Source organism: Salmo trutta, chromosome 21, assembly GCF_901001165.1.
Source record: "Salmo trutta chromosome 21, fSalTru1.1, whole genome shotgun sequence".
NCBI lineage: Eukaryota > Metazoa > Chordata > Actinopteri > Salmoniformes > Salmonidae > Salmo > Salmo trutta.
In genome coordinates this window covers 31,581,000-31,593,907 of record NC_042977.1, presented here as the reverse complement: position 1 = coordinate 31,593,907, position 12,908 = coordinate 31,581,000, and the positions used below count along the sequence as shown (strand labels likewise).

The 12,908-nt window shown below is 39.5% G+C and overlaps 1 protein-coding gene across 3 annotated transcripts; it reads right to left on the bottom strand.

Annotated features, from left to right (window-relative positions):
* Positions 1–299: 299 nt before the first annotated feature.
* LOC115157168 (microtubule-associated protein RP/EB family member 2) lies at positions 300–11,431 on the bottom strand. Of its 3 annotated transcripts, XM_029705183.1 has the most exons (8): positions 11,328–11,402; positions 8,131–8,298; positions 4,414–4,541; positions 3,702–3,847; positions 3,273–3,492; positions 1,511–1,674; positions 861–1,019; positions 300–572 (listed from the first exon to the last, which is right to left on the bottom strand). In XM_029705183.1, the coding sequence occupies exons 2-8, from the start codon at positions 8,208–8,210 to the stop codon at positions 486–488; spliced, it is 984 nt and encodes a 327-aa protein (XP_029561043.1). In that variant the 5' UTR covers positions 8,211–8,298; positions 11,328–11,402; the 3' UTR covers positions 300–485. The 3 variants fall into 3 exon arrangements, with proteins under 3 accessions (XP_029561043.1, XP_029561044.1, XP_029561042.1); XM_029705184.1 differs by lacking the exon at positions 8,131–8,298 and having other exon boundaries at positions 11,328–11,431; XM_029705182.1 differs by lacking the exons at positions 8,131–8,298; positions 11,328–11,402 and adding an exon at positions 6,368–6,634.
* Between the last annotated feature and the right edge of the window lie 1,477 nt (positions 11,432–12,908).

The window sequence follows — 12,908 nt, the reverse complement described above, 5'->3', positions numbered from 1 at the left end:
GGCAACATAACACTTGCTGACAGATAAAAACACTATCTGTCCACTCCATACTACAACATTTTGTCACATCTAGAATTTTGGATGACTTGTTTTTTTTCACTGTCCTTGGAAACTTCTGTGATGTTCTGAGCTTGTCTGCATGTGGCGGTATGTAATAACAGCCACCTGCCCACAGCATTTCGCAACAGTCACAATAACACACAGAATGTAGAACGGCAGAGGAATATATATATATATATATATATATATATATATATATATATATATATATATATATAAAAAAACTAGGGTAGTTTTTCTTTGCATGAGGTTGTTTCATGTGCTCAGTCTTCAGGAGAACAAAAAAATAAACAAACCATGAGGGAAAAAATACAAACGAGAAAAAAATAAAAATAAAACCTGTAACAAAATTCTCACAAAACAAAAGGGCATGTTGTGGTGGGGCCAGGGCTGTGGCCAGGGGCAAGGACAGGGAGTGATGGCAGTCAGTACTCATCCTGCTGATCATCAGGAACATCCTCTTCATGGACCCCTGGATCCACATCTTCTCCATCCACCTCTCCTGCACCTTCCTGAAGGGACACAAGCAGTAATAGCAAAATGTCAGGGCCAGAGCCACCATAGGTCTCTTCAGGTAATTAACAGCACCAACAACCTAAATCAATTGATCAATCAAACAAAGGCCTGTGATTAAAAAGAAAATGAGGTCCTTGAACGATTAGCAAAACATTTGCTATCCAATCCAGCACCAACCTTCTAGAATCTAAAACAAATGTTGCACAACAGCAACCCACACCCAATCGCCTCTGGGAAATTGAATGATCAATCAATGAAGAGCCAATCAAATACAGCCGACTGACCTGTTCGTCTGCAGAGTACAGAATCTCCATTAGCCGCTCCACGAACTGGGCGCTCTCCTGACCTTGTTCCTGTGCCAGCACTTCCACATCCCGCAACTTTCCAAAGTAAAAGTCCCTCTCCTTCTCCACACCCTCAAGTGCAAGTTTTAATGTGTTCACCTGTACACAAAATGAGGCAAAGTAGTATCAGTATTGTACAGACAAATTGATATTCCTATCATCTATTTGTTTTACTTCACACACCACAATTCTCTTTGTGTGGAAACTGTTTTGTATAATGACGTGCAGTATTAATGATTTTTCCATTGTCAATAAAATACAAAATGGTCACAAAGTTGGACAGCGCACCATCTTAAAAATCTAGCTGTAATACACCACTGTTCCTCTGATCCCCAACTGCTTATTACTTGGATTGTTTTCATGTTTAGGGTTTAACAGTAATCTAATCCTTGTAAAATCAGGATTATGGAATGATCATTCAATGCAGTTTGTAATTACTTGTCATTTTGGTTTTGCCAAAAACAATAGATACTGTTTAGATTCGTAAGAAGGATGTGTGAGTCCAACTTAGATATATTAAATTGTAATGACGCTGTTGTAGTAATTTACATATATTAAATTGTAATTATGCTGTAGTAGTGACTTTATACCTGGTCGTTGAGCCCTGTGACCTGTGCTTCCAGTTCCCGCTCTCCTTTGGCCGGAGTTGTTGTTGGAGTTGCAACTGGGATTCTTTTCGCTGAAGAGGGTCTGGAGGATGGATGGGGGCTGCAGGGGTTTTGTTTCGGGGTTGTTGCACTTGCCCTGGTGGCTCCTGAACACAAAGATAGGTTAGAAAATATAAATAATCTGGTCATGTCAGGGTGTTCACACTTGGTCCCTTTCAGCCAATTCTTGTGAACTCAACACGGTTTGTTAATTTTTTGTTCAGTGTGAACACTGACTTGCCTAGTTGAATAAAGGTAAAATAAAAGAAAGGAACTCAGACCCTCAAAAGAGCCCCCGAAGCGAACCAAACTGAGATCATCGAGAGGTGGTCTGAGTTCGGTTCGCTTGAATTCCGTGGTCCGGTTCCCATTTTTAGGGCAATGCGAACACAAAGCTTCCCAGGTTCGCTTGTCATTATTACTGTACTACACTAATGCAACACCGTTTCCCCTGCCATAATCCCTCACATTGGTGCCACAAAAGAGAAAAAATGATAAGGTTAATGGAAAAAAACGTGCAGTTTTTTGGATATTGATTAGCGATTGTCAAGAACGCACAAAAATTCCAAATTATGTGTGGAGTTTTGTACTGACACGACGTTCAGATTATTTGTTTGCACTATGTGATCTATAGGCTAAGAAAGATTCATATGCTGTTTATTTCGTTTGAATACTGTGAGAAGACAACATATTTGGCGATAATAACAACATAGGATACAAACTCAAGAGACGTGCTATCCGGGATCGTTGGGACGTCCCAACTCTGATGTTACCCCATGGAAGTTCACATTTAAAATAGTTATGGGTTAAGGAAAGGTAATGGTTAAGTTTAGATAAGGGTTAAGGTTAGGATTTAGGGTAGGAACGTCCCAAAGAGCCTCGATAGCACTAACCATAAAATCAACGCAAGATCTTTTTATTTATTTAACCTTTATTTAACTAGGCAAGTCACTCGTAAAGGGCCAGTGGCCTATATTGGGTGTAAAATGTTCAATTACAGCAATATTTATTATGCAGTATTCTTCTGCTATTTATTCTGTACCAATCATTTTTACATGTTAATATTATCTTCAAATTACAATTATACGTCTCATCTTTTAACTAAATGCAATCTATTAGCTTCCAAAAAGTATATCTAGATGTCCAATAACATGATCTGATAGAATTGCTTTGTAAAAACCCAGAGTGCATTGAGTGAACGTTGAAAAAAGATCTTGGTTCCTTTATAAACATAGCAATGTGAATGCAAAGAGGACTCCGACCAGGTCAAGTGAACTGGCAAAAGAGTTGAGTCCTTATTCAAAGACAAGGGCAGTGTGAATACAAAGATAACATAGTTATTTTGCTTTTCCTTTACTCCAGAGTAAAGAGGACTGATATAGTCCTCTAATGAACCTATATGTGAAAACTCCCTCAGTCAGTTTCTTAATCTACATAAACAATGTCTGCTGTCCAGAGGGGTGTCCTACAAAACAGGATCAATGAGTTAGCAGGCCAACTTTGATAAACAACCAGAATTAACAAATGTTCTAGTTCATTAAGAAAGCTAAACGTATGTGTTTTTGGTTGTTGAGTCAGTTAGACCATGCTCATTTCAAGCACATCTTTAAAAAAAATTTAACATTATTTCCTAATATTTAGGCAAGTTATCTGCCTAACTCATTGATCCTGCTTTCTATTAGACCCCTCAGGTAGCTGGTCTTACCTGCAGTGGGGGAGCTGGCTGCGTGGTGTTGGGACTTTTTTGGCAGGTTGAAGATCTGCTCACCGGGGTCAGGTGGGGGGATGGCATCCTGACCCTGTCTGGCCTGAAGTGGGTCGTAATCTTTACCGTCATAGTTGGCATCAAAGAACCTCTTAAACCACTGGATGAAGTCAAGGTTGTCCTGAAATCTGGCTTTCACAAGCTTCTCCACAGGAATAATCTTTAAAGAGGAGAAGTGGAAATAAATGATCAAGATTCAATAATTGGGGTAATTGTTTAATAATCTGGACTTCACATGAAGTCCAGATTAGAAAAAAAAAAATGTAGGAACGTTGTGTGTGTGTTCTATCTAATATAGCCTTGCCAATGCAACTAACTCATTAGCAACTACGGTAGGTCCCGTCAGGACACTTTGCCTCATCCTCTCACCTTGTCCACATTCATTCTCTTGAAAGAGGCCTGCAGCAGCTTGAAGTTATGAATGTACTCATGCTCGAATTTAGCCTGGAACTTAACCTTCTTAAGATGGACGCAGCCAGGGAATAGCAAATCCATGAACTGGCAGTAGGCCGCTCCTAGAAGGGAATGAAGATGTGTGACAAAAATTACTGCTTGTTTCTCTTCTGATACAAGTGCAAACTAATGATATTTTTCAGGCATATGCTTGATGGAAGTGTTTCACGGTACTGCCATCAGCAAACCTGCGCACAACACATCCTTTCAATTAAGAGACAGACTAGAGACCATGGAATTAGTAACATTAGCACACCTTGCGACAGGACTGTGTGTGGTTCAGGAGAGATTGGATTACTTGGGGTAGCCATGGCATGGTAGGCACAGCAAGTGTGCAAACTAGTTTTATTAATAGCACAGTCCGTCTTCTCTGTCAGAGCAAGGTTAGGTTAGGAGCAAGGTTGGGGTTACACCAGGTTTCTTTGATTATACATAACACTATGCCTATTAGAGAGTCATCAGCAAAAGTTGGGCATATAAGAGAGGAAAAGTATGGCCAGCTGTTTCTCATCCAATACCTATAGTATCATCCTGCATCTCCCTTCTTATGCTAGGCCTATATCCTGAGGTCCTTGGTTCTGGGAGGAAGCACATTTTGCAGCAGAGTTAACAGGGTAATTATTCTTACCTGAGGAGAGCTGCTCCACTTTAGTGTAGTTCAGACCGAGAAGATCGTTAACCCAGGCAGTGATATCATGCCTGCTCATAGTCTCCTGGGTTATTGAGGTAGAATATACGTTGACCGCCATCCCCCAACTGCAAAAGACAGGAAGGCATATCTCAGTCAGTTATAATTCACTTTCTACAAAACATTACCATCTCAAACTAAGGACATTGTTTTGTATCCCTTTTACATAATGGTTAGCCAACATTCTGTACACACAATTGTTGACCAACAGATAAAAACCTGCATATCATTTTCAACTACTGCCATTAAACAGAGAGATGCAGTAGAAAAGATTAAGCAAGGCAGACAACAACAATACAAACCATCAAGTGGAAACTCACTGATTTGACAGCAAGCAAGTAAACCTAGGCATATAACCACAGCTACTAGATACTGTAGGAAATTAAGCCAGACATATCCCATGTTAGGTCCAGTAATGTGATAACATGTTAGTAACGCAAATATAAAGATAAAGGATGTCCAATTTAACAGCAATGGATACACACTATCAACACTAAACATGCAAATACACTCATAACAGAAGAGGACACAAACATATGGAAAAAGCATTCAGGAGAGTATTGAATTTGAGCGAAGTTTGAGTATAGTTGTACTACAAAATCTACATGTGATGAGGAGACATTGCATGAGGATTAAAAAAAAAGCATCTTCATGAGGCTGGCTGTTGAGAGTGTTAAGAAACATCAATGGAGCAAAGTGAAATGAAAGTGGTGTAAGCTCTCACAGTGCAAACAAATAGCATGAATAGTATAACGTGTGAAACTGTTGATCACCATAGTGATCACAGTAACTTCAAACATGGTATTTGACGAGTGTAGCCTACATTATGCAAGAACATTGTAAAGTGCAACAAAATAGCGCTTTTCACCGCTTTGGTATTTGGAATTATTTCATTCTAAATGATGAGGCTGGAGCCCATAATGTCAAAATGTAAGACCCGAGTTGTTATTGCACCATTTCATATTCTCAGATGGGTATCAGAAATAATAAACGGGCCTACAAATGTCTAGTGTTCTATCGCTCCACCTTACCAAACACTTAGCTAATAATCTTACATCCCACTGTCACAGATAACAAGGAGGGCTGGCCACTTAGCGGCAGGCGGACAATGCATTTCCATTACGGTAACAGCTAACGTTAGGCTACAATTACATCAAGCGCGTAATTTATTCCACTGACCCAAACTGACCAAATTTGGACTGGAGTTTCGGTTTCGAACTATCCTCTTTCATTGATTGCGCACTGATAAAAAGGATAGCCGTTCCCGTGTCAACAAAGCGGGTGTACTGCTAGCTTTGTTAGCCAGTTAGCTCATTGGCTATACTTGACCCAGACAGAAGAGCTTATCATTTGAACAGACTGGTTTTAAAACCATGTTATATAATACAAGGAATAACTAAGACAGTAAAGGTGCCCCTTTTCCCAGAACACACGATTAGGTAGGGTAGGACCAACAAAAATATTATGGCAGCTACTTGCAATCATTAACGTTATAGTCAAGACAGTGACTGTGTATTTGATAATGAAGCAAGCTAACGGGGTAGTCACTTTGACAATGGTCTTACTTCCAACTAGCCACATAATTTGTGCCGTTTTATCACTGTAAATGTCACGTATTTCGCTTTGGCAGAATTGTTAACTTGCAGAGGCCTCCTCAAAACGATTTAACCCATGGTTAAGAAACAGCACGTACATGTTGGATTTGATAATGACAAGTCACCAAGAAGGCAATACATGCACGAGCCGATTCATTGTAACGGAATCGAAATAGCGCTAGACCGTGGCATGGAAAACATTCAATGCTCGTGAAACAAATGTTCAGGGTTTTGCAGCAACCTTGTGCTCAAAGCCTTGCTATGAAACCACGCCAAATGCGGCATTTGCACTGATTTACCTGTAGGCGCGCTCTCCTCGCACTGTATTTTTTCTGTAAGGAATGCAGTTGGATCCGTCCGTTGGGATGATGTCGTTGTTATTCTCTCCATTTGGGGACAGTGCTTGGGTGGGACCAGGCATTGGTTCTCTAAAATATTGAACAGATTATCTGCTCTCTCTCTATGAAAGGACGATGCAATATAAAGTGACGCACCTCGGGCTCGTTCTCTAGTCTGCTTATTCTTCACAAATCTGTCTCTGGTGACGTCACTGCACCCTAACCAACCACGTGACTGATGGGGTGGCGGTGCGCTTCTTGGAAGGTGGACGGCGAATTCCACTAATAGAAACGAAGGAACATAGGGACCCTTTCTCACTCAAACGCAAAATGTTTTGTTTATTTCGTGCCTCGTAGTCAATAGCAATAGTTGGCCTACTTGTAGACATATTTAAATGCCAGGCCTTTATTATAAAATGATGCATCTATTGTGCTTCTTGGTTTTTTTATCTTCTCATTATTTGGGCTAGTGAGAATTCTATTGCTTGTTGGATATAAATTTACATAACAATATTCATGGTTTTTATATTGCTGAAATGCAGAAGAATAATAGTGAATCTGTGACCAGGACATATGGGACCAATTCTGAACTGGAACCCTAGTTCATTTTTTATTTTGCATACTGGTAAGCAGTTTCATTAATGTTGCACTGAAAACCCAACCCTCTTCCAGTGATGGCTAGTGTTGACCATTAACCAATTTTTTTAAATTTTTTTTAAAACAACTAATTGATTGATGTTGGTTCAATTACTTCAATTCCATTTTGTTCTTTTTTTCTGTGAGCTCAATGCTTTAGATAACAGGCTACATAGTTCAGCTCAGAAAATGTGGTAATTAACTACAATGACCATCATCTATTGCACGCCTACTTGTCCAGTATGTTTATTTTATGCCTCCTACATTAAGTGGGACAGACACTGAGAAGAGAAAAATGCGCGATGGGGAGGGATAGTGAGCAGTTGTTTCACGAGGTATCTCTCCCTGAAATCACATTATCTAAGTATTTGATAGTTGGTATTCAGCAGTCATAAAAGTATGCCTTATTTACTTTGAAAAACTACTAAAATAGTGTTGTCAGACAGCATAGGCAGTAGCTCTATAGAGATGAGATGACTTGCAATAAAATAAAGTAATTGACAAAAACAAATGCAATATGCAGAACTGAAATATTTTATAAAAGTAATGTGAATAAATTATGGTTAATAAGCGATACGCAGAAATGGGCAGTCACTACCATCATGGGACTTGTATTAATTGTTTTATTCTGTGTTGTTACAGCATTCAACCACAATGCATAGCGCATTTCATGTTAAAAAAATAATTGAAACCAAAAACCTGATTCTTTTTTATTTTGATAATCGAACTGACCTCATAAAAGGACTAATCGCTCCGCACTATGGCTTAAAAGGATTGCCTTCTAAAGTGCTGTACTGCAACCACAAGTAGCAGAACAAAACCCTTTGTTGTTAGCCATACTATAAGGTCACCATTCACCAACCTTGGTGCTGGAGAGCTACTGAGCATATGCTGGCTTCCGTTCCAACCCAGCACTAACTCTGATTTAACAAATGGTAATAAATAGATTAGTTGAAACCTGTATATAGGCCAGTTTATCAATTAGCTCAACTGAAACTTGTCATTTTGCTGAGACAGTGCACTGGCCCACTAACACACCACATGGCAGGCTGTACCCCTACTTCCGCCAGATGCCTCTTAATTCTTACGTCATTTGTAAAGTTGGTCCCCTACTGTAATCTGCCGAGACGGTGATACACTCGTGTCCCCCGGCGACCAGTTTGTTCATAAAACATCCTCCATTCAGGTTGCAAATGCGTCGGTTACTTGGTTTCCTCCTTGACTTGATTTAATGGTGCGCCGGTCTAAAAACAAAACTGGGAAAATATACATACTCTTAATAAAACCCCTTTTTCCACCACGCTATTGGCTAATGCCACTTCCTGATGTTGCGTACACTGTTCAGCCAGGGGTAAACAGACTGCTAGAACCTGATTAGCTGAATGCGGTACACAATATCCGGAAGCAGCATTAACCACTAACATGGTGGTGGAAATAGTGTTTTATTAAGACAGAACACATATTTTCTTTTTTGGGGGGGGCTGGTGGCCCATTAAATCGACGCCTTTCCAACCTGGTTTAAGATATGCCTTGCTCTAGGGCACAACGGTTGTACCAGAGATAGTGATGCCAGCAACCTCTGGTTGCCAGTTGACTGATTACTGTGAATCCCGCAAGATTCTCCCAGTGTCAGACATAAGCTATGTTTGCAACCCTCAGATTACCAGCCATCCTCCAACTGCCGCCCTGCCAAACCCTCAGGTGTTAGTGCTGGGCTAGAACAAAAGCCTGCAAGCAGAATTTATATACCTCAGGGAACAATAGACCTTTTTATTTTTTTTGTATACAGTACCAGTCAAAAGTTTGGACACATACTCATTCAAGGGTTTCTTTATTTTTACTATTTTCTACATTGTAGAATAAAATGAAGACATCAAAACTATTAAATAACACATTTGGAATCATGTAGTAACCAAAGAAAGTGTTTTTTGAGATTCTTCAAAGTAGCCACCTTTTGCCTTGACAGCTTTGCACACTCTTGGCATTCTCTCAACCAGCTTCATGAGGTAGTCACCTGGAATGCATTTCAATTAACAGGTGTGCCTTGTTAAAAGTTACATTTGTGGAATTTTGTTCCTTCTTTAATGCATTTGAGCCAATCAGTTGTGACAAGGTAGGGGTGGTATACAGAATATAGCCCGATTTGGTAAAAGACCAAGTCCATATTATGGCAAGAACAGCTCAAATAAGCAAAGACAAACAACAGTCAATCATTACTTTAAGACATGAAGGTCAGTCAATCTGGAACATTTCAAGAACTTTTAAAGTTTATTCAAGTGCAGTAGCAAAAACCATCAAGTGCTATGATGAGAATGCCACAGGAAAGGAAGACCCATAGTTACCTCTGCTGCAGAGAAGTTCATTAAAGTTACCAGCATCAGAAATTGCAGCCCAAATAAATGCTTCACACAGAGTTCAAGTAACAGACACATCTCAACATCAACTGTTCAGAGGAGACTGCCTGAATCAGGCCTTCATGGTCGAATTGCTGCAAATAAACCACTACTAAATGACACCAATAATAAGAAGAGACTTGCTTGTGCCAAGAAACACAAGCAATGGACATCAGACCAGTGGAAATCTGTCCATGGTCTGATGAATCCAAATTTTAGATTTTTGGTTCCATCCACCGTGTGTTTGTGAGACGCAGAGTAGGTGAACGGATGATCTCCACATGTGTAGTTCCCACCGTGAAGCATGGAGGAGGAGATGTGATGGTGCTTTGCTGGTGACACTGTGTGATTTATTTAGAATTCAAGGCACACTTAACCAGTATGGCTACCATAACATTCTGCAGCAATACACCATCCCATCTGGTTTGTGCTTAGTGGGACTATCATTTGTTTTTCAACAGGACAATAACCCAACACACCTCCAGGCTGTGTAAGGGCTATTTGACCAAGAAAGAGAGTGATGAAGTGCTGCATCAGATGACCTGGCCTCCACAGTCACCTGACCTCAACCCAATTGAGATGTTTGGGATGAGTTGGACTGCAGAGTGAAGGAAAAGTTGCCAACAAGTTCTCAGCATATGTGGGAACTCCTTCAAGACTGATGGAAAAGCATTCCATGTGAAGCTGGTTGGGAGAATGCCAAGCGTGTGCAAAGCTGTCATCAAGGCAAAGGGTGGCTACTTTGAAGAATCTAAAATATATTTTGATTTGTTTAACACTTTATTGGTTACTACATGATTCCATGTGTGTTATTTCATAGTGTTGATGTCTTCACTATTATTCTACAATGTAGAAAATAGTCAAAATAAAGAAAAACCCTTGAATGAACAAGTGTCCAAACTGGTACTGTATATGAATGAAATATAAGCCAGCCTGAGTAGTAATCCTCTGACAGTGCACACACTGTTTATTCTTGGTACAACTAGAACACAGTGTACTCATCTGTGCACTGACTGAATAAATATTCAGTCAGTGCACATATGCCCTCAAGAAAAGCAGGAATGAAAACATTGCCAAAGACACAACATGAAAACGTTCTGATGATTAAACACATAGCTGTTCTCCATCTCAAATCAACACCGGGCAAATATGGATAATGATGACTGCAGAAATCATAACATAAAGAAAAAATGCCAAGTTGAATTGGCCATTTCAGATCTCATTTGCAGCTGCTTTTGGGCATCAGCTTTCTTGGACACCTAGCTGGTTGGTACTGAATTACTGTATTGATTTGCACTGTACCATTGTGGTGCCATGCTGTTCAATGTTGTGTTAAACCCGAGCAGCAGTCAGCACAGTGCACAAATGAAGAAGTTTCTCTCTGGTGGCTGAGACTTGTCAAAGGACTTCATAGCTGAATATTTTTTTACAAGCATTATCTTGTTTTTTGATATACACGTTGTTGTAGAGAGTTTTGGTTACAATTTGCTGTCCCCTTTCTAGCGGGAAGTGGTTCAAATGTGCAAAATGTCACATGCTAAAAAGACACACAAACCAAAGTGAAAGTGGAGTAGTGAGTGAAACTTCTAAACTAGGTGGTGGTTAGCTGTCAAACCAAACATAGTTAGCATGCTAGCTAGCTGGCTGGCTAATCAATGTATACCGGTAGCTAGCACCACCACGGTAACGTAGACTGCTGGACTAGCAAGCTAGCAATAATTACAAGCCCACTTTGACAGAAACCGGTAGCCAACATATACAGTATTAACCACATTACATCGAGTACAATTCAACAAAATACTGAGGTGTACAGCCCGCCATACATGTCCTAAAACATGTTCTACAAGTTTGACCAAAAAGTACACATTGCAACCGTAGATTTTTTGACTCACCAGTGAACTCAGATTTCAGGTTATTCGGTGTTCAAAAGCTGCTATTTTCCTGAGTCACCCCACCCTCTTTCCACTCATTGTAGGAGCTGATGACGCCGACAACGTACACATGCTTCATTCGACAAGGAACCAGCGTTGCTGAAGCCGATTGGCTTGATTGTAACATCTGGTGTGATTTCGACCAGTCATAACTTGATGCGTTGCTCATTGAGTACAACTGACAGCTACTGTACGTGGGCATTGAAGTTGCCTCTGCACTCTCCTTTTTTAGTAACATGATAATGCATTCCTGCATTCCTTTTAGTATTACACAATATGTAATAATATAATATGCAATGTAATAATAACAATATGCAACGTATACAGAGAAAATGCAGTATGTCATTGAATTTCTTAATTCTTATTTTTTATATATTTCATTTTTCTTTTAAATTATCCAACTAGTACTTTTGTACTTCAAATGAAGGGTTTCACCTTCAAGATTCCTATACCAAATTGGATATGATAAGACTTATCTTGTTTCCAAATGTGCAAAATCAAGCTCTAAGACACACAACTTTCATGTGCTTGTTTAAAATGTATAGTGTGAGGCTAGGAATACCATATATAGATTTTTCTCATCATAAATCAATCTCTTTGGAGAGAGAAGCTGTGGTCCAGAGCAAGAGGGCTTTCAGACACATTTAGTAGGAATCTATATTTTGAGGCTTGTAAGGAATTTGGTTTCAGGCCAAAAAGAAAACATTCACCAGAGCTGACTTGGTCAACTAATTTAATATCATATCAAAATATGTCAAACAAAACAAATGAGATATTCCCACAAGTGTGTGCAAGACGTAAGGTCCACAGTTCCTTGGTTGAGATCTTATCTACAAACCATTTCCATTATATGTGTAGGTTAATAAGCAGACTTGCTAGAGATTTGAGTCATAGAGCATATTTCATCATTCAGCATTGACTGTGCTTGACTGCAATAAGTGGTCTGCATACTGAGCTCCTTGATTTGTTTGTAAGAAGTTAACAGTTTAGCAGTTCAGATTTCCCCTTAGCATTTCCCTTAGCACACAGCAATTATATAAAGGGGCACTAAAAATATATCTCAGATATTTGGCAAGTCATGATGTATCATTATCAAAATTATGTACTCTTGGTGCCAGTTCCTAGGCACAAATTAAGCTCAATGAATCATCTCCATTAAGATTGCTTTTTAGTAGTTTTTAAGAGTTTGTATTGGACCCAACAACTGGTTGGACCACTGCTTGTAGGAACAGCCTGGTCTCAAGACTAGATGAAACATAGTAAATGTAAATCCGGGACACTCAAATTAGTATGATTTGTTATGTTTGATATGGTTACATAAGACAGAAGGTTAAGGCAAAAACAAAAATGTTGGGTAATTAGCAACTTTGGAACTAGCAACTAAACTCAAGACCCTGTCTTTCAAAGATAATTCGTAAAAATCCAAATTACTTCACAGATCTTCATTGTAAAGGGTTTAAACACTGTTTCCCATCCTTGTTCAATGAACCATAAACAATTAATGAACATGCACCTGTGGAACGGTCATTAAGACACTAACAG

Coding starts and splice junctions, on each gene's coding strand:
- LOC115157168 (XM_029705182.1), bottom strand. CDS start 6,489: ATGCCTGGTCCCACCCAAGCACTGTCCCCAAATGGAGAGAATAACAAC. Junction 4,542..6,367: donor CGAGGAGAGCGCGCCTACAG/GTAAATCAGTGC, acceptor TGTCTTTTGCAG/TTGGGGGATGGCGGTCAACG. Junction 1,675..3,272: donor AGCCAGCTCCCCCACTGCAG/GTAAGACCAGCT, acceptor CTTTGTGTTCAG/GAGCCACCAGGGCAAGTGCA.